Below are 21,569 nucleotides of genomic sequence, written 5' to 3'. Positions count from 1 at the left end.
CCCTTGTGCCAAGTCAGGCCTATCCAGCCATCACAGTCTCAATCGGTTCACTTCCTTTATTAGTCCTTCACCACATTTTCCTTCCCTTGCATTGAACAACTCTCCTTCCGTCACATTCCTTCTCAATTTCTATTCATTCTACACTGACCTTCACCACAGTCCTTCTCAATGTCCTAGCCCTTACATCACATTCCTTCCCCCCCCCTTGATCAGTGCTGGTCTATGGCAATCCAGAAGAGACCACCTCCAGTGACAAGGGCTCATTGCCATCCTCCAACAGTCCCTGGTAGTCAAGACTGTCCAGTAACAGTCTCGCTATCCCCCCTGCATATGTTCCTCTTGCTCTCCATCTCCATCTTGCTTAGCTGAAGAGGTGGTCGAGCATGTGAACAAAGTTACGATCCGATTAGGTGTCCAAGAGAATAGAACACCAGGTATCTTGCCGCATGCATCTCAGATGCTGGAAGTCTGAGTGAGATGATGTTACCACCCAGTCTCCTAGGCTGGCTCATAAATTAAGGTGGACTGTGGAGTCATTTGAGATGGGGAAGCAGTCTGTGAGGTGGTTGACTAAAGCTATGTGCATTGGGGCAGGGGAGAAAGGACGTACTGTGCTTGATGGGTGACAGTTTAATCTAGCATTTGTAAAACAAACTCGTGGCCTATGATGAAGCCAGCTGATGAATGCTGTATGCCAGCCTGTTGCACCCATTGTCAATTAGTGACTAAATTTGAAGTGGACTCCGCTTAAAGCTGGTTTTCCCCACAGGTGACCCATGTTCACCATTAGTGTGCAAACACTATCACGATATAGGCAAAATCCTTGCAATGTAAAGGCTACTAGTAAGTAATCCAGACCTTAAGGCCACCCCCACGCAGAAGTGGCACAAAGACACCCGACAGTAGCAAGCATGTAACCACTCTACGATCTCTTGCCCTCCACTTCAAGGTCATGCTAACCTCCCAATCCCAGTCTGCTGGTGACTCCATTCCATGACAGTTGCTCCAACGCAAGGAAATGCGAGTACCAACTTAATAGGGATGGCATTTGACTGGCTAGTGAACAAAGTCATCAGGCCTGCCTTAACAGGGCATCATGGAGCAAGGACAGCATTCTGCGCCAACATCCCCACCTCCTAAATTCCCTATATTATCTCCCAGAGGGATTAGCTTCCTAGATTGACTCAAAAGCCGTTCTGGCCTAGCGATCGACAGCGGCCCAGGCAGTGAAGGAACATTTGGTGCCCCGTGCACACAGCTCAATGCTGCGAGTGCGACACCATTTCTTTTTAACTCCGAGCGTGCCGATGCAAAAAGCATCAGCACCCTATTCTAATGAAAACCACCCTGTACCATAGCAGGCAAGTAATAGGTTTGCCGATTCCTTCAGCAGCCTATGCTTATGCGACCTGTTCCGGGAAGCATGGCACCAACACAAGAGTGGGGCACATTAAATTTCACCACCATGCCAGCTCAGGGGAGCCTTTGAAAGACTACCCTTGAGCTGGTGCGGCACTAATGGTGCCCCAGGCAGCACTGCCCCAAGGCTGGCCTTGCCGTGTTAAGGGCAGTCGTTTTCACTAGGCAGATGGCACACCAGGTCAGGCAGCCATACACCTAGATTCCTCTTTGAGGACCAAGGCAGAATAAATTTCTTATTGGCCAATTAAGTGCTATTGGTCAAAGTGCTATAAACAGTGCATGTGAAGGGATTTACCAATTGAACGATAACCAAATTGTGAGACATGACCTAGTAGGGCCCAGTGGCATTTATTGTTAGAATGTGTAGGTGGGAGTCGTCAGCAGGGGTGTACTGGGAACCAAAAGTGGCCCCTATTGCACATTTTCAGCAAGGCCATCCCATTTCCATTGGGAAAATGTGGAAATACCACACAAGAGGCCCGGTGTGCAGAGGCCTACTAGGAAATCTCTGAAGTTCCCTATAGGCCAGTCCATCCCAGGTTGTTCATTTCTAAAGTTGGGCCAATAGATATACCTACGGTTTCAGTCAAACTTACAGGACTTGGGATCTGCGACAGGTGCCTGCGTGGACTGCAAACAGAATGAGTTATGCAGGAGTCGGGTAGCGGCCGGGCTAAAAACCGACACTGCAGCTTCCACTGGGGACAAGGGGTGGGAAATGTCAAAGCACTCAGATGAGGTGGGGGTAGATCTTCAGAAACCCTGCTAAGAACGTACACCATAAGCCCCCTACAAACACAAGCATGAAAAAAAAAAGGCACAAAAATTGCTACAAACAAGTTTAATTCCAAAGTTCATACAAAAAATGTTCACGGAGGACGAATTTAACAGATTACAAGTTCCTTTGGACGGTGCGAACATGAACATTATTCATTTAACAAATCATTTGAACAGCAAGTTACAAGATAGTAGCAAACCATTTAATATAGTAAAATAAGTAATTTAATCTTAATCTTTCTTCTAGCAAACCACACACGATGGTTAATACAAACACATAAAAGTTAATAAAAGTATTATTCAATATGTTAAATACATTATGTGACAAATGTCGATATAAAAGTGCTATTTTCTTTTTATAGATAAAATCAATTTAAAATAAAAAAGATGCATGCTCAGCGTTTAGTGTTCACCCAGTGGTAGCGGTCCACACGCGGCCCCGCAAACGCCGCTGATGGACGGTAGGGCTTGAAGCCTTTGGACGGAGGGTAGAAGCCTTGCTTGTGGTATCCATCGCTCGGGTGGATCTTCTTGCGAGAAAACTGGGACCAGGATGGGCTTCCGTGGTTGTAATCGCAGGACTAAAAGACAGTACAAGGTTCACACATTAGAAGGCATTAGGTCGATCTCACGAGCATGGCAGAAGAGCATCCGTAGCTCAGGGGTCTGCCACATGCAGCTCTCCAGAGGCTTTGAACTACGACTCCCATGATTCCTCAATATTAACTATACTGCCTGAATGAGCTTTGCCAAACCTCACATTTGCACATGAAAACCCCAACGATTTTAAAGGCCCTAAATGCTTCAGGCCCAATTCTTTATATGCCCGACAGTGGCCTGAACTAACCGCATTAGCAACGTCCAATGTGTGTCTAATGTTAGTACGCAGGGTAGGTGCCATCAAAGTGTATGATAAAAGACCACTGGACCATGCATTCCAGTGGCAATTTACTACCTCGCATTTATGACTATACTGGTCAAGAGAAATCACAATGCTGTTTGACTGTAAAAAGCCCTTTGCCCACCCACATTCAATGGGGAAGGGGCCACAGCAACCTTCTACAGGCAATCTGATTGCAAAATTAGCTTTTGGGCATCAGATTGAAAGTTTATCCTGGACACTGGAATACATAGCCACCAATATAAACATCCTATGGGACTGCTCACCAACACCTACAGTTGTGCTGCAACACTGGAGGACCATCTTCAAACGTTTCTGAATGACCATCAAGAATAAAAGAGTGGCTGTACATTGGCTTTGCATGCATGGTCATGGAGCAGAAGATTACACACCTGGTAGATGCTGTTCGGGTTGCTGACAGTAGGGATAGTCTTCGGTTCCTTGATTGCGGGCTCTTCATCAGACGAGATCCCAGAATAATCAGAGGTGGCTTTATCCACAGCCAGGCTGATGCACTTGGAGACTTCAAACTTCGAGAAGTCGGTGCTGACCTTGCCATCAAAGTGAGCAACGGTGAAAGGGCGACTTTTCTCACCATACCTGGAGGTTCATGAGTCATGACAGATCCATTACACATAGGACACAATTCATTCACTGTACACAGTCTTGCCCAGTTCCCACCATGCACCTTCTGGGCACAAAGGCCAGAACTGGTCAAGTGGCACAGCGAGTAGAGCGCTCGCTTTGACATCTGTGCAGAGCCTGCCAACGCAGGTTCGAATCCCGGCAGGGCCAAACTCAGCCTTTCATCCTTCCGAGGTCGATAAATGAGCACACACACCGTGGGTAATAAGCAGCCCTCAGATAACGGGTTCACAGTGCTATATAAAATTATTATTAAAGGACCAAACTAAAGAACCTGCAATATAGACCCTGCAAAGTCTAGATCCAAGGTGGAGCAGCCAAGGCAAGCAGAATGGTTAACACAAAGCAAGCAGGAGCAAACACTCACCTGCAGGACACTTCAAAGGGGTCCACCCATATGGTCATCTCTGTGGGCAGCCCGAGGTGCTTGAAGTCCACGTTGCTCTCAGCGCATGCACGCTCCAACAGGTGATCGGTCACTTGCTGCTTGTTAATACGGATGCACCTACATTAAGAGCATACTCCAGTAAAGACACCATGTGGATATGTTCGCAAGTAACCAATGTCTTGGTTTTCAGAGAAGCCCTGCTTAAAAAAATGGAATTAGACATTTAAACAAAATGTAGCATTTGATAGGGGAAGAAAAAAAATTAAGACAGATCTGAAACTAATGCATGGCCTGCCAATTAACCTACCAGGCACCTTTAATAGGTCCTTGGAGCCTGGAATGTAAATTGAGCAGCTGTGTTTGCCAATAAGAGGCATCTGCTTCTAAAAGCAGTAGGGAAAAGGAAGTGCCTTTTTTTAACTCTAGAAATTCTTAATACTAAATCCAGAAAGCAATGACATCAATGTGCGGTTGTTCCCAAGCAGACAAAACCAAGATGGTACCCATTAAAAATCCAGTAGGCCTCATTGAATTGACCATTATATCAGCCACCTGTCAAGTTACAGGAGCAGATATTTGGGTAAAGGGATTAGGGTTCATATCAAAATGTAACCAAGTGCGTGTAATTTACACTGGGCCACAAAAATAACAGTTCTAGGTTAGCTGAAAATATTCAGGCATTAATCTGTGAATAATCAAATTAGTTTAAAAATGATCTCAGCCCAAGTGGAGGGGCTCGTTTTCTGCCAACATCCCTCTTGACACCTTTGGCTGCAAACTGAAGGACTAATCCTAGAACCTGCCAAATCATTTTGTGAAGATATGGCGTTTTGACACCTAGATTGTGAGGTCTATTGGATTAATAAATTTGTCAGAAAGGTTTACCGATTCAGAAACCAAAGTGAGACCCAGATACTTGGAAGTCCAGTGCCTTCCAAGTGACAGGAGTGCCAGTTCATGGGGGCGTGTGGGTGCCAACTGGCTTGAAACGTCTCAATATAAAGACTCCAAGCTCCACTGTATTCCCAGGGGGAAACTGAAGATGTTGCCCTCCAGACACAGAACAAATGCCTTGGGCTGGTTTCAAGAGTGCCTCCTGGAATCCTCTTTAGGTCATCAGAAAGCGACGCTGCCGATACCCTAAATGTGGAAAAAGCTGGGACTCCTTCTTGGAAATCAGTTTGTAGTTGATTAATGGGTTCCTTTTCTACCACCATCAATTTAAATTACTATAAAAAAAACCACCGGTTGACATCTGTCTGCATAGGACAGAACATGAAGCAGCATAAAATGCTATGGTAAGTGTTATATCAGAATCTAAAGGTAAAGTTGCATTTTTCTTTAAACTTCGAAGTGCTTCATTCCCGAAATTTAATGGTTGGCGAATACATTTTCTAGGAAAACCCTGCATGTAGGGGTTTGTGGGACTAAGCAAAGCAAACGTTAAGTATTATGAAGAGACAGCCAGCGTCACGTGATGATTTGAAAGTCAAATTCAATTGTGTTTTGAAGAGACCCTCCAGTTATACATTAGGGATCACCCTCCTTTTAATTCATTGCTATTAGGATTAACAGCCAGTTTCTCGCCCAAGTATGGGGTGGCCATAAGATGGTGCCACCCTCTACACAAGGATCTCAAATTCAGATTAAATTGCAAGTCAGACCTTGCAAAAAGGTGCAAAGCACACCAGCTGGGTTATGAGAGTTCCAAAAACTGGGCCCAATGCTTCAAACAGAAATAAATCAGTCTTGGCATTTGGTGCGGCCATCCAACATCACCCAAGTGAAGACCAATTGGACAAGATTGACCAATCAAAGGCCTCTGAGAACACTGGATGGGCGGAGCTCAACAGTTGCTACCTTAGGCACAGGCAACTGTACACCAAATAAACATACCTCCAGCTGTCATTGTATCATAGGAACAGTGCCCCCCACTCCTCCATTCCATTCAAAATTGAAGACAACTGACATACACTACCTGTGTGCATGTGATGGGGGGGAAAGTGATGACCTTGTCAGGCAGGGGCGGGGTAGTCCGACACATCCAAACACTATCCCTGCCCCCAATGTACCCTGCAACAGCACATTTGGCCAGACAACCCGAAATACGTCCCCGCCTGACCACATGAGGTTATTACTCCATGCACTCTCGGCCACACACCATAGTGTCATATTGGCGGCAGCTGGGGATGTCCAGCTTGGGGCTCCCCGTCTCACCCCTTCCTCCAAATGAGTCAGGATGGCAGAGGAGCTAGTGTTCCATTTCAGAGCTGGTACATATAGCCGTGATGCACCTTAAAGCCCATTCAGGAAATAAATACTGCAAAGTCTACATCACACCCAGGGGTAGGCCAGAAAAACGCCCAGTTACTAAGGAAAGGAGGAAACACTGCTTACAACCAAAGTGGCAGTTTATAACCAGTGAAGAAACAGTTCAATGCAAGCTAAAGAGGACCAATCAGCTCTCGTAGGATTAGAGGAGGTCATGTAATTGAACAAATTTGCTTAAGAGTTGACAATGGGGTGCCCAAGCTGGATGCCACCATGTAGGAATTTGCCACACCCCCGGTAAACATTTGGCTGGAACCCAGTGCAGCAAGTAGACCAAGATCTCGGGTTCAGTCTTTAAGACCAAACTCCATTCCACGTTTAATAACCAGGCCAATGGAAGTTTCTTGTACAGTAGGTTGCCATGTTTGCAGATTTGAACGTCCTGAGTAAGAGGTAAAACAAGTCTGATGCTCCCCCGATAAACCAGGATATTATCAGGCGTCAAAGGATGCAAGCTTGGTTACCCAGCCACCCTAGTCAACATAAACCCTCCCAAGTAACCCTCATGGAGCAAAACCACAGTAGAGTAATTGCCCAGTTCATGGGCTCGGAAAGGGGTAGTTTGCCCAACCAAGGCCTGAAGGAGCTGAAACCTTAGTGGTGACTTCACATTCAACCATCCACCCAGAGTCAAGGGGGGGTTCACACACACACATTTGAAGTGAGAGTGCCCAAGGCTGGCAATCCCCTCAACATGCTCACATTCCAGAATTGCCTTCAAATTCTTCCCATTGGTCTTTCCCACCACCAAGACCAATCGATGGCCTCCGTCACCCCTGGACTGGAACGCTGCTGTGGGTATGCTTTACTGCCGAAGACAGAAAACTCGACACCCAGGACATGGTCCACATAAAAGAACCTACACGTGGATTACGAAAGATCAGCGACAGGCAGCAGGTATTAGGAACAGGGGTCCTCTAAACCAACCACGCTCAGTTTCCTAACCAATCCCCTCACAAGCAATCAACCCCCCCCCCCCCCACCCCCTGTTCAGGGTTTAGATGATCCCTCACCCAGCACCGTAGTCCATGGGGACACAACTAGAAGCTGGGCACGTTACCATCATCAAGCACTAGCCCGTTACTGCCACCTCCCCTCGGCCAGCACCATCAACTAGAAGCTGGGCACGTTACCATCAAGCACTAGCCTGGTACTTCCACCTCCAATATCACTGTTGCACCCATGAGGCGGGTGCAGCCTCGACCCAGAATGCATGCACAGATGGCTACCTAACCAACATGTGAAACCATTTCTCCTCTCCTTGAAACGCAAGTTACTTTATCAAAGCGGGATTAGCACAGTAGCCTCCACGAGGCCAGCCCATCCAAGCGTCCTTGCCAGTCCCGGCTGTACCTGAAAGCTTGCCCTTTGGACGGATTTTCCAGATACCAGTGGTTTCGGTACTTGGCGAAGAGGATGGTGGTGAGTTTAGCTGCGAACTGCTCCAGTTTCTGCTTGCTCATGTGCTGCTGTTTCTTAGCCAGCCTGGTGACAAAGACCACAGTGGCAGCAATTTCGTCCTTCATTTTTTTTTCTTGCAACCAAAATAAAAAGGAAAAAAAAAGCCTGGCCTCGGAGCAGGTTGCGAACTCTAGAAGGTAAAAAAAAATAATAATTGATTAGAGGCAAAGTTACAACATAAGTAACGATTTTTTTTTTAAAAATTCTCAAACACACAGAGCGGGCCCCCATCGCACGCATGTATTGGAAGAACATTCATAACGTTTATGCGTTACTAATCCATTTCTTAATGTAGTGAAAAGGAGGTTTTGTTTGACTTTTTTTTTTTAAACTTTCTGGGAACAAAACTAAAAGGTTCAACCCCCTTTACATTGAGTTACCACGAGCGCCACTCACCCTTTAGGCCTCCATGCCCCCACAGTGCAAGGATAATCGTGTTAGCCAGTGCTTTAAGGCATAATTCGTTGGAGGGGGTATTAGTTCGACAGGCGAACAGTCTCAAACGACTTGGGGCAGGGCTTAAATGATGTGGGGCAGTGGTCGAAGTGGGCGGGAGCGGTGCTCCTCTACTTTTAATTAACTTTTACCGTTCCTATACTTTTATAGTAAAAAGAAACCGTTCCGGAACGGTTTCATTTTAAAATAAAAGTGTAGGAAGACGTTGGAACTTGCACTTCAGTGCACTGCAGAGGAAGTTTCCTTAAACAGCAGGCACATGTGTTCTGGGGGGTTTTATTTTGCATGGGAGGGGCACAGTGATGGGGTCTGTGGGGAGCGGTGCAGCCCAGTAGGGAACATAGTTCCACTACGTCTTTTCGTACACTTCGACCCCTGATGTGGGGCAGCTCATCTCCAGGGACTAAGGAGGGAGCTCTAAATGGTCTGGCCAATGAGCCTGAAGGCACCGATGAACTGGCCAATAGGGAACACTTGGAGATTTCCGGGTAGGCCTCTGCAGCCAGGGCCTCTTGTGGGGTAACCCATTTTGTTGCCAGTGTTCTTATTAGAAAAGTGGGCTTGCTAATATGGTGACGAGGCAAAGTCCTCCTACCTACATGAAAGGCAGCAGTGCATTAGATGTACAGGTGGTGATGGAGGGGGGGCAGTATAGCCAACCCCCCCCCCCCAAAGAGTGGAGTAACTTTGCTGAAAATGTTGGGGGGGGGGGGGGAAACACATGACATCTAAAGGAAAGGAGCCCCTGCCAAATGAATGGGGACAAAAGGTGTGCCAAGAAAGTTGGGGGACAAACACCCTTGTACCCCCCCCCCCAGTTATCCCACTTTTAGTGGGAGGAAAGCAGGACATGGAGCCACTCAGGTGCCCTGGCGGGACGCACAAGCACAGAGTCCCGACCAACTTAAGCCACAGTCTTAATGCCTAAGGGGGCAGGAGGGTGATTTAAGGGAGGAGACGTTTAGGGGCTGGTTTATTGAAGGTCCACGGCACTCAAATAGCTTGGTTTACTAAGGAACAAGGCCAAAGGACACCACCCCCTGACTTCTAGCCAAGCGGAACAACTGGACAAACGAGCAATGCTTTAAACCAATTAACACACTCATGGAAGCGCGCGCCAGTCGCACAAACAATGCAGTCTTCCGCCCTAAAACCCACCGAGCTGCTCTTTCACGCGGTTCGTGCGCAACCCCTTACCTACAGGTACCGGGTCAAACACTTGCACGCTGAATATTACGCTCAAGATCACGCCGTTTATAAACGGCCGCGGTGCGTCGTGTTTGGTGCTAATTACTGCACAGGTGTGCGGCCTTGCAGTGAATGGAACTGATAGCCCCGCCCCAGAACTCCTCACACGCATAGATATAGCGCACGTTTCCTTTCTAACACCTCTCCAAGTGGCGGGGCAGCTTCACTGGGTACACTCTGCCCTATAGTCTGTGTAAAATACCCCCCTAGTCTATTTTCTTTGCATTCTGGGACCTGTAGTCCTGCATTTATAATAGGAAAAAGCAACTTGCAAATAGAAATGCAAAGAGAGACTTGGAAGCACTAAATCGGCCTGAAATGGAGATGTTGGGTAATTCTAATGATATGCTGCTGGCCAAGCTGACCTTTGCTTACAACACCCTTTTCCAAGTCAAGCATTACCTCCACGTGCACTCTTCCTCGTCCCAGTACTTACTTCACGAGGCCCCTGCCTCCGACACAGGACCTTCTTCTATTTCTTTAAATTCCTATAACTCCTCCCCCACATCCACGTCACTCAGTTTAATTTTTCCTGCCTCCGGCAGGTTGGACTTTTTCTTCCCGGTGCGGGGCACTGGGGAGCACCGATTGCTGGCCCCCTGGGGGGGGGCTGTGTGGCGGGGCCCTCGGCTCCCTCAGGTGCGGCGCTGCTCCTGGGCCACCTGCGGGGCTTGGGGTCACAGTTGAGCGGGATTGCCTCGCTCGGTTCTTTGCTGGGCTCCGGACCGCAGCGTGAGCATTGTGTCCCGGGTCCTGCATGGGCCGGGGAAGGTAAGGAGAGGGGAGGACTGGGCTTGATGTTTTTCCCCTCTCCTCCTGTTTTGGCCATCTTGATTCGACAGTCCATTTCCTCGTGCTCTGTGTACACATCTTTATTGGAAATGATGGCAAGCACTTGGCAGTATGGGCTAGCCTTCCCTTTTGTTGTGTGGCCTCTCTGCTTCTTGTCGTGGGGCGACAGTGGCAGAGAGTCTTTGAAAGTGCGGGGGCTCTGTTCTGTCGCAGGCATGTCACATACCACCCGCTCCTCAGACACACATAGCACAGGATGCACCGGATGTTAGCTGCATTCTCTGGGGGAAGGTAAGGAGAGGGGAGGACTGTGCTTGATATTTTTCCCCTCTCCTGCTGGTATGGCCATCTTGACTCCTTCAACATGCCGTTTCCTCGTGCTTTGAGTACACATCTTTGTTGGAAATGATGGCAAGCACTTGGCAGTATGGGCTAGCCTTCCCTTTTGTTGTGTGGCCTCTCTGCTTCTTGTCGTGGGGTGACAGTGGCAGAGAGTCTTTGAAAGTGCGGGGGCTCTGTTCTGTCGCAGGCATGTCACATACGACCCGCTCCTCAGACACACACAGTACAGGATGCACCGGATGTTAGCTGCATTCTCTGGGGGAAGGTAAGGAGAGGGGAGGACTGTGCTTGATATTTTTCCCCTCTCCTGCTGGTATGGCCATCTTGACTCCTTCAACATGCCGTTTCCTCGTGCTCTGTATACACATCTTTATTGGAAATAATGGCAAGCACTTGGCAGTATGGCCTAGCCTTCCCTTTTTGTTGTGAGGCCTCTCTGCTTCTTGTCGTGGGGTGACAGTGGCAGAGAGTTTTTGAAAGTGCTGGGGCTCTGTTCTGTCACAGGCATGTCACATACTACCCGCTCCTCAGACACACGCAGCCCAGGATGCACCGGATGTTGGCTGCATTCTTTGCGTGCAGCCTGTGAAACGGCGCAGATTTGAACGCGTCTGAAACCGGCCTGAAGGGTACCGGCCTGGCATAGTCTACACTTTGGGTTCGAGTCTCTACGGTGCTGACTCAGCATTTCATCCTTCCTAGACGGATGCATTGGAACGATTTAGAGCTTGGGGCTACCAGCTACTGGATACAGGGCTCAAGCCACCTCTCAGTAATGTGGCGAGTTGGTGGTGTGTTTGGGTCTGTGCTAGCTATGGACGCAGACTCCTTGTCCTGTCCTCTTCCTCTGAACTGCACGAGGGAAGGTCAAAGGAGATGATTTTCTTTTCCCTTGTCCGGCATGGAATTATAGAAAATGCATCATGGAAGTAATGGCCATTCAGATGGTTCCCAGTGTCTCTTCTTTTAGGGCCTAGGTCCTCCGGTGCTGACGTGTTGCTTTCACGCCTCCTCTCAGACTTGTGGGAAGTGATATGGCACATGGTGGCACATGTCTGTGCTTAGAGGTGTTCTCAGAGCCCCTGGTGCCGGTGGAGGGGGATGTCACTTCAGTGGGTTTTTCCAGTGTAGGAATACCACAGGTGGGGGGTTGCCTTTGATGTCTGCTATCCGGGATGGATTGCTTTGCCCTGCTTTGTGACAGTACTCTGCCCTTTTGACACCAGCCTGGTGGCTCCTCTGTCGGCTGGGGGGGCCCTGGTCTGCTGGACTTCTGGGCTGTCCTGTATCTTCCTTTTGATAAGTCGGATCTTTTTGTGGGCTGACAAGCATGCTGTTATATTGTGGCGCAGGCATGCTTCAACGTCCTGTGATTTTCCTCTGGTGCAAGTGCAGTGACTGGCGGTTTTCCCTGGCTCCTCGTCTCTATCTTCTCTGAGGTGTATGGGACCGGTGGGATTCGGCTTCCTGGGTAATGGGCTCCTTCCGGAGGGGGGTATCGGTTGCAGTTCTTGTCTCCTCCTGTCCAGGTTTGCATGGTTAGGACTTTGGTACCCAGCTCACGGTCCAAGTAGTTACCGTCTTGCCCGTTCCTCTCCCTGTTCAGGGTCAAGTTTTCTACTTGCGGGTGTTCCTGGTCCCTATGCCTTCTAGGATGTGTCAACTGCTTATGGGTCTCAAGACCCTGCACTGCTTGTCCGGACGTCTGGGGAGAGTGTACTCTGGATGTTGTGCAGGGGGGGCGCTTGCTGGCTGGTCTGCGCTGGGTTCTCAGAAGGCAGTGTGTCTCGGCTCGCCTGTTGCTGAAGTTACGGGGCACGTGGCGTCTTGCTTTTTTCGGTTCCTTGAGCCTGTCTTCAGTTATGTCCCCTGGTGTCTTATACTCTCTCCCACTGGTTTCCGACGTCTCGGCTTTCGTAGTTGTGTTTTCGATGTCCCCAGCGCTGCGAGTCTCCCCGCTGTGGTAGCGGGGGGTTTCAGGTCTACAGGCTGAGGTGTGCATGGTCCATCCTCCTGTGGCCTCTTTTACTACCAACGCCAGCAGAAAGGGTCTACATTGGGGGTCCTCTCAGCTCAAGGGTTGTGTGATCTGGGGAGAGCCGGCGATCATCCAATTGGCAAGAGTTGTTCCATTGTCCAAGCTCTGGTGTACTACAAGGAGTTGCTGGACGGTCGGCGGTTTTGATCTGATCGGACAATACGACGGCCTTGGCATATGTCAACTGCAAAAGGGGTTCCAGCTGTTCCTTGCATGCTCTGGCAGCGCTGATAGGCACCTGGGAGAAATCTCATCTGGTGTCTCTGGTGGCCTCACGTATCAGAAGGGTGGACAATGTTCAAGCGGATCTTCTCAGATGCTGGTTTTCACTCCTCAGCGGAACTGGTCCTGTTGGCCCAGGTCTTTGCAGTGACTTGTCAGATTAGGGTCCCCGGTTCTAGACCTGTTTGCATCCCCGGCCTCAGCAGAAGTTCGCCTCTTCTGCTCTCGGTTTCAGGCCGGGGGGATTGGGGAATGGACGCCCTCTCTGTACAGTGGCATTGGGGTTTTCCTTTATGCCTTTCCACCTATTCCCCTTCTGCCCCGCATGGTTTGGCGCATCAGAGTGTCCAGGGTGACTGTGTTGTCGTTAGCTCAGTTCTGGTCCCGCCGGAGTTGGCTCCCCTCTCTGTTGGAGCTTCGGTCCTAGGAACCTTGGCTGATTCTGAGGTGGCCGTGTCCCCTTCAAGGGGATCTGCGGTTGGAATTCCACTGGATGCAATGGGCAGTGTGGCTATTGCTCAGTCTAGGTTGATATCTCGGGGGTTCTCAGATCCTGTAGTTGAGTACATAATGGATGCTCTTAGACCCTCCACTCTGAAGGTGTTCTGATAAAGGGCTTCCCCCTTGGGATCTCCCTCTTGTATTACGGTTCATTCAAGGGCCTCCTTTTGAGCCCTTTTCCGAGATTGATATCAAACATCTTACACTGAAATCTGCTTTTCTTATTGCCTTCGCTTCTGCCCGTAGGCTTGGGGAGATTGGGGCTCTCTTATGTCACCCTCCTTTCCTGAGGGTGCTGCCAGACTCGGTGCTGCTGAGGTGTGGCCCGAAGTTCCTCCCTTAAATTGTATCTCGGTTTTCATACCTCTCAGGATCTGGTTCTCCCTGACTTCTTTCATGATCCTAGAATGCATGAGGAGGTGGCTTGGCTTAACATTATGTCCGGCGGGACGTGTTGGAGTATTTGGCTAGGTTTGCTTTTTCCCACCAATCTGATAGTCTTCTGATTGCTTGTGGTCCGGCTGGGGCTGGGCAAAACGCATCTGTGGTTTTCCATTTTCCGATGGTTCCGGGTTGTGATCCCAGTGCCTATATGGCTTTTGGCCTGCCTGTGCCTGCGCACGATCAGGGGCGGTCCGCCAGGGGTTTGGCGGCTTCCTGGGCCGATGCAAGGAGGGTTTTTCCTCTGCAAGAGATTTGTATGGCTGCCGCCTTGGCTGGTCTAGGGATTTCCATCAACCGCTATGGGTTGAGTTTCTCCCACTCGAGGGGGGGTTAGTTCCTTCGTGGTTGGAGTTTTATCTGTGGGGATGTGAATTAAGAGTTATTGTGGGTGTGTTTGCTGCACTGTTTTTAGCTCTGTTTCTCATTGGGACCTTTTCCCCGTTGCTGCTTTGGTATACCTCATGAAGTAAGTACTGGGACGAGGAAGAGTGGACGTGGAGGTAATGCTCTGATTACTTACCGGTAATCTTCATTACTCCTAGTCCTACTCTTCCTCGTCACAGTACTGACGACCCTCCTCACCCTCCCTGCGGGGAAGGTCCCATGCTCTGGCTTGGTAATTTGAAACTGAGTGACGTGGATGTGGGGGAGGAGTTATAGGAATTTAAAGAAATAGAAGAAGGTCCTGTGTCGGAGGCAGGGGCCTCGTGAAGTAAGTACTGTGACGAGGAAGAGTAGGACTAGGAGTAATGAAGATTACCGGTAAGTAATCAGAGCATTAGTCTACCTCAGTAGTCCTTGCTTGGGTGGAGCTTGAGTGGGGTATTTTGCTTTGGTCTGTTGCATTCTGGTATTTGTAGTTTTACCTGAGAGCTATGCTGTTCCCGCTGTTTAGTTTGTTACAATATAAGTTATGCATCGCCCTCTGTGCACTAGTGATACCCAGAAGAATGGGTGTTCCATGTGTAGGCACGTGACTCCATTTGATGGAGGGACACCGTGTTTCCAGGCTTATGTTTTTTTTTTTTTTAGTACACCAATGTATTCTAGTACTTTAGATTGACTTCAATCGTTTCCATCTATCAGGACTGCAAATCCCAGGATGCCTATTTTTGTAACAAAAAAATGATGTTTAGGGTAGAAACTCGGTGTCTCGTGACATGAAGCCAAATGATGCTCCTATACAGCATAGGGGTCACGCTAGCCTATCCATGAGTGCATATGTTAGGTTATCCTAGCCTTGTGTTTTCTTTGCATTCTGGGACTCGTAGTTCTGAATTTAAAACAGGGAAAGCACAACTACAAATCCCCGAATGCAAAGAATAAAAAATCAAGACTCTTCTTCTGGACCGTCTAAGTGTGCTTTGCAGACACTTGACGTTGTACATATAAAAATCAGCCAAACGATCCAGCCTTCGCCATAAAAACTATAACCTGGAAATGCAAAACTCAAAGTCGTGCCAGCCAGGGAATGGGTACAAGTTCCACATTGCAACTAAAGCATACATGCCAACATTATCCATTCCAGGTGCTAGACCAGTCCTGGTTTTAAATTTGAATTCTTGGACTTGTAGTCCTGTTTATTATAGTGGGGGAAATCCGGGACTATACGCCCCAAAATGCAGTTAAAATCAGAACTGGTCTAGCGTCTTTAGAATGAAATGCATAATGTTGGCTTACATGCTAAAGTAGTGCGATTCGTGGTATTCATATTGAATAAAGGACTAATCATCAGGTGGACCCTTGTCATTGGCACTCCTCATTATCCAGTCCTGAATTCTGAGCCAGCACCACTTTCTATTCTGGGACTCGTAATTCTGCATCCCAATGTTACAGCATGCATAGATGTCCTAAGTGTGCAATGAATAAGTGTACTGTTATCAGCCTTTCTACATATAGGATTATATATATGCTGCCATGTTATGCTGAAACCTAGATGTAAACTATACAAGGTAAAGTCGTTGCAAGTTTGCTGATGATATGAGTTGCCCTGAAGCAATCCCATATATTTAAAGGAGAAAAGGCTAAGTCACTCTTGCCAGGTTTCAGCAGCAAGTACTTAACTCGCTGAGCTAGCTTACGGACTACAGCTATCCACGATTGCATTCTAGACTTTTCTGAAGCACACCTTCAAAGGTGATGTTTTGTGATGGTTCTTTTATTTGTCCAGTTACCATGTTTGACTGTTGATGTCACAGTGCCTGTGAACTACTCAAGTGGCACTCTATTGAATGAAGTCACAGCCCCCAACAGACCAGATCAAACAATGCCATATTCTGGAATCTTCATTGTAAGTGATTGCTGGGAGGAAGAGAACTCGAATTTACAGATGAACCACTCCTTATTCCATGCCCTATTGTTAGCAAAGATTTCATTCATGCGCCATTTTCCCTCCATTTATGGACAACACAAACTTGTTGCTTTTGTGTGGCTATCCTAACCTGACTATTGCCATTGTAGCACAGCCTTCAGCTGCGCTCCCCTGGGCTTTTTGTCATTTGGTTATGGGGAAACTGACACATCCTTCAGACTGTCAATACTGGGAAACAGTTTCCCTTAGTCTTTGACTATGCTGCAATTTCTTGGTAACTGTTTAACAGTGCACAATGTACCGTCCAGTACTGTGCGCTGGGGTCCCTTTTTGTTTTATGACCATAGACACCATCAAAGGATTTTTTGGTGATTGTACAAGTGTGCCCGGGACGTGCTTGTGGCAGCGGTTACTTTTTATAATATTTGACTTCTTTTTACTGAGTTAAACTGCGTTTACCACAAGAATGTGGCCAGGTCCGAAAATGTCCGAACCACAAAGTCTTTTGTTCTGTGCCATGGCCATTTTGTCCCTTGCCTTCACCCAGGTCGAGTAACCCAGGTTTTCCTTATTTGGGCATGCAGCCTCCTGCGAAAACCTATCTCTTTTGCAGGCTTCTGCCTGTCACGTGTGTGTGCACAGGAAAAGGGCTGGAACTGTCCAGTTCCAATCCACACTGCTGGTGCCATGATGTCTGGAGTGCCTGAATGACTGAGACCACCATGGGCCGTGATTGGTCCACGTCTGGGATACCTGCAAGAGAGCAGATCTTCTATTGGAAGTCCTTTATTATGGCGCAAAGCTAATCTTGTATAAGAGAAGGGGCTCTGCAGCCATTCCGGGTTGATCACCTGAGTTCTCACCGAACTACAGAAGGAGCCAAGTCTCCTACACGAAGAAACAGACTTGTGAAACTGCCAGAGACGCTTTGGGAGGTTTTGGCACCCTTTGCCCTCTGCTGTCCCGTCAGACCCCTGCTTTCTTCTTTGATCCAGAAGGCCTGCTAAGGTGCTTCGCCCCTTTGGGGTAGTGGGAACAACTACTCTCAGCGCCACCTGCTTACTGCCCGAATGAGCCCCATCAGAAGTGTTCCTGGGCCATGTGTATGTACTTTGATCTCCCATATTTATTTGTTTTTCATTTATAAAGCGCACTAAACCCGGAGGTATCAAGGCGCTGTTACAACCAGTTATGCATAATCTTAGGTGAGCACAGAATGTGTTTTGCCCCTTGCATGGATAATACATGTAAGTTTCATTTTATTAGTACAGAACACATTTGTAACTTTGGGACTCCCATGGTCTGTGCAGTTCTGATTACTTCTCATAAATTTGAGCAGCTCTGATGAGGAAATAAATGTATGTTCATACTCACTAGTGAATTCAACATACCGAAGCTCGGTTTCCTTAATGGGAAAGGTATTGTGGGTATTAAATTGAATCCATCGGTCTCTTTGGATAGGAGGCTGACCATTACCACAGAGGAGGATTCTGCTGGGTCCTCTTTCCATTATTTAAGAGGGTCACATGGTATTGTTGAGTTTTCTAACTCCTCTCAGGTTGGCAAATACGATTGTTGCAAGGGCCAGTCTGCTCTAACACTTCATATGGTCCGTGCCAGCAAGACAACATCTTAAGTTCAGATGTTGGTAGGAGTACTAGGACCTTCTATCCAATGGTAAAAGTATGAGTGACAGATCCTTTATCATATTGGGCCTTCTGATGTTGTTGGACGTTGGCTAAGTGGTTATGGACTATCTCCCGGACCACAGTCATATTTTCTTTGATCCTTTGTGCGGTTTGGGATAAGGGTAGGATAGCCTCCTCCCTCTCTTCTCAGGTCTCCCTTAACATGTTGTGATGAATCCTGCAGAGTCATCACTGAACCCCAGCCTAAAGTCTCCTCCCATGTGGACAGGGGAGGGCAGCCGCTACCTGATCCTAACCTGGGGGTGGCATCATGAGGGAGGATCACATGGTGGCAGATGGCTGTCACGGCAAAGTGGTGACTGCCTTGGGAGAGACAGAGTGTTCCTCTTCTTGCGACAATGAGGATTCTATAATTCCGAAATATCAGAGAAAACCCACAGAACATTCTATGAAAAGTCACCTAAACTGAATGCTCTTTGTGCCTTGGGAATTCATGAGTCTTATGTACCATCCTTTAATTATCATGATTCTATCTTAGGTAGAAGTCTTTACCCCAATGACAAAGCACCAAACATCTCCTAGCTCTGATAATTCTCAGTTCACATATCAATCAAAACGAAATAGGCAAGGAGAAGCTAAAACCTGTATGGGCTTCAAGATCAATAATGCCTTTGGTACTGGGACAAAGAAGAGGAACAGTTGATGATGATCAATGGTGCTACTAAGAAGACCATGCAGTATAGTTGTTTCAATTGAAGTCACTTAAGTGGGACATTTAAATGTGGAAATCATCCACAGGCGAGAGAGGGAGAAGCAGATGCAGAAGCAGTCAGGAGAACAGCCGAAGAAGTCCGGAGAGCCAATGAAGGATGAAAAGCAGTGGAAGATGAGGCAGAAGAGGAAGCACAAAGTTATACATGAGGCAGAGCCACAAGGCAAAGACACAATCATCTGAGGACGGGTTCTCATTGTTCCTGGTTTAAAGCCATGGCCAAAATATTAATAAATTAACAAGCAGCTCCCACAAGCCAGTCGAAAACCCACAACTGGTCAGCTAAATTGTGTGAAGCATCAAGGGGGTGATCATATGCCAAAGTGCAGCTATGAAAAACAAGAAACATTTGCTTACCATAAACAACATAGGAAGCACCTGTGATGTTCAATAATTAGAATGATGAGGTAAGAAACTTTGAGATGGCAGTGCGCAAAGCAGATGCAGACATCAACATGTCTTGCAACAAGGCAATTGTCTCCATCTTGAAATGACAATAAAACATTCATTGGTTGAGATGTTTCAGGCTGAATACTGTACGATAATCTTTTTCCTCCCTTTTGACCACAAACATGTTGCCGAAAAAATGGCCTCTATGTCTTGCTTCTGCAACAGATTCAGTAAATCTTGATGTACGAATGGTTCTTGGTTTCTAAAAAAAAGTGAAATAGGGAGGCATGGCGTGTTCATGCAAAAGGTATATCATGAACTCTATTTGGTATCCTTTAACAGTGCAAAGCACCGATTAGTCGTCTGAAACATGATAACAGTTGTGTAGAAAGAAGCAAAGCGACCACCAACTAAAAGAGCAAGAGTGGTACTTATGCATTACAAATGTGTTTTAGCCGCCTGCCCTTTTGCCACTGAGGCTCTGTGATTAATGTGTGAAGAAATGATGTACTTGCAAATGGATGGACATTTGTGGTATTGCTAGAGTCACAGGACCCATAAATATTGGCTCCTCGGAGGGTTGAACATGGCCGGCTGCAAGTTGCAAAGAACTAAAGAAATATTGGCCACACAGGGCATTGGAAGTCTTCGTACCAACATCCCTTAACAAAAGACTAAACTCTGACATCTTTGAAAAGCAAGTGCCTTTTTGATGTTTTTTCCACTTTGATTTCTAATGAAATTGGCCTGAAGATACTATGACATACATGACATTTTTAGGATCTGATTTAAAGCCAAAAAAAGAAACATACGTGGGCCGAATTAACACCCAGCACTGTGAAGAATGTATAAATGGCGTCTTTGAAAACTGTTGATTGACAAGGTCACAATACCATACCAATCATATATCTGATGTTGGAATCATTAATAACCTGTTTTTGATTTTGTAAGGATCCCTCTAAATGTAAAACATTTCCAGATCTGATCAATTTTTGAAATCCCACCTTAGGGTTCACCAGGTCATCTAATAATCAAGAAATTCCCTTTTTGGATGTTATTCATATTGTCATGGATCAACTAACAAAAGCTGAAATACAAACTGCTTGAGAGGTGCTGTCCAAAGACTTTGGTGGGGTATACATTAAAACAAGCATGCTTCGCTGATCGCAATACGTTCCACCAGCAACACCTTGGTACAACCCCAATTATGGCTATCTTGTGCACACCCCCATCCTTACATTGTACTGTGAAAATGATTAATGTTTATTTGAGGACTTGTTAAATTCTTGCTAACAATGTTTTGCTCTACGAGTCTTTGCAGCGCTGTAAGATGCGCAACCAAGTGCACAGATCAACCTCAATTGTTATCTCATTACAGACACAGGGCTCACAATGCTCCGTCCTTTATTTGCTTATAAAATGTGTAATCTACAGTAAACAGTGTTTCAGAATTTTAGACTTTCAGTGTTGTGTCCCCTGTTTTGAGGGGCTTTTCAAATGTAGGCCATTTATTTTTTGCCAACTCAAGGAGGCAGGAGATCTTGATGAAGGACTACTTTTAACAAAATCAGCGTGATTTATTTGATTCCATGCCTTTGCGGCCCAGTATTTGTTGGGTCCCACTACACCATCAGAGGACATTGTTCAAGGATCTATATTAGGGCATCAAGGGTAGGTTTGATGAAGCATTTTCTTCCCCAGAGACCTGGAATTGCGGCCGATAGTAGTTGACAGAATGACTGCCTTACATTGGAGAAAAAATAAGACGACTGGATTGTAGCCCAAAGAGTGATTGAAGAAGGCCTGAATGAACTCTTGGACTGTCAAATATTATGAAGAATATTACAGGTGCATTCTTTCTCAGCATCTATTTCCATGGCACATATATTAGTATCTGAACTGACAAGCTTGTTTATGCACCAGTGAAGCAAACTAAATTTCCCAAGAATAACTGCAGCTTCATCATGTGGGACACCACAAAAGGGGAACCTTTTGAATCACATGGTGTCTTCTTTAAAAACAGTAGTGAGGAGAGCCCTCATACAAGCAGTGTAACATTTGTATTTGTATTTATTTTTATTTATACCACACTTCACACCAAAGCGCCAAACAAATAAAAAAAATGGTACATCAAATACGAACAATGGAGAGAATGCTAAATTAACCAAAGAAGATGTCGTTTGAGATGAATACAGAAAAGAGCGTCAAAGGAGAGGGAATGAATGTGAAGCGGGGGCACGTTCCAGTGCAGCGGGCCAACAGAGTAAAGGAACGGAAACATGATTGAGCTCAAGGGGTCGAGGAACAGTATGAAGAATTCGGGAGTTCGAACAAAGAGATCGAGCAGGGGAGTGGAAGGACACAAGGAAAGAGAGATATGATGGGGAAAGATTATGAAGAGAATTGAACACTAAGCAAAGGCAATTAATTTAATGTATTTATTTATTTATTGTGCATTTTTAAGGCACTTATACATCAA

General features: G+C 46.9%; 1 protein-coding gene across 1 annotated transcript; it reads right to left on the bottom strand.

Annotated features, from left to right (window-relative positions):
* Window positions 1–2,246: 2,246 nt before the first annotated feature.
* Window positions 2,247–9,652, bottom strand: BTG4 (BTG anti-proliferation factor 4). The gene is made up of 5 exons (XM_069617306.1): window positions 9,579–9,652; window positions 7,818–8,055; window positions 4,113–4,250; window positions 3,493–3,700; window positions 2,247–2,780 (listed from the first exon to the last, which is right to left on the bottom strand). Exons 2-5 carry the CDS (start codon window positions 7,988–7,990, stop codon window positions 2,595–2,597), a joined length of 705 nt encoding a protein of 234 aa, XP_069473407.1. The 5' UTR covers window positions 7,991–8,055; window positions 9,579–9,652; the 3' UTR covers window positions 2,247–2,594.
* Between the last annotated feature and the right edge of the window lie 11,917 nt (window positions 9,653–21,569).

Source organism: Ambystoma mexicanum, chromosome 9, assembly GCF_040938575.1.
Source record: "Ambystoma mexicanum isolate Mex_15411 chromosome 9, UKY_AmexF1_1, whole genome shotgun sequence".
Taxonomy (NCBI): Eukaryota; Metazoa; Chordata; class Amphibia; order Caudata; family Ambystomatidae; genus Ambystoma; species Ambystoma mexicanum.
The sequence above is the reverse complement of the archived record's forward strand: the minus strand, read 5'-3'. Positions and strand labels throughout refer to the sequence as shown.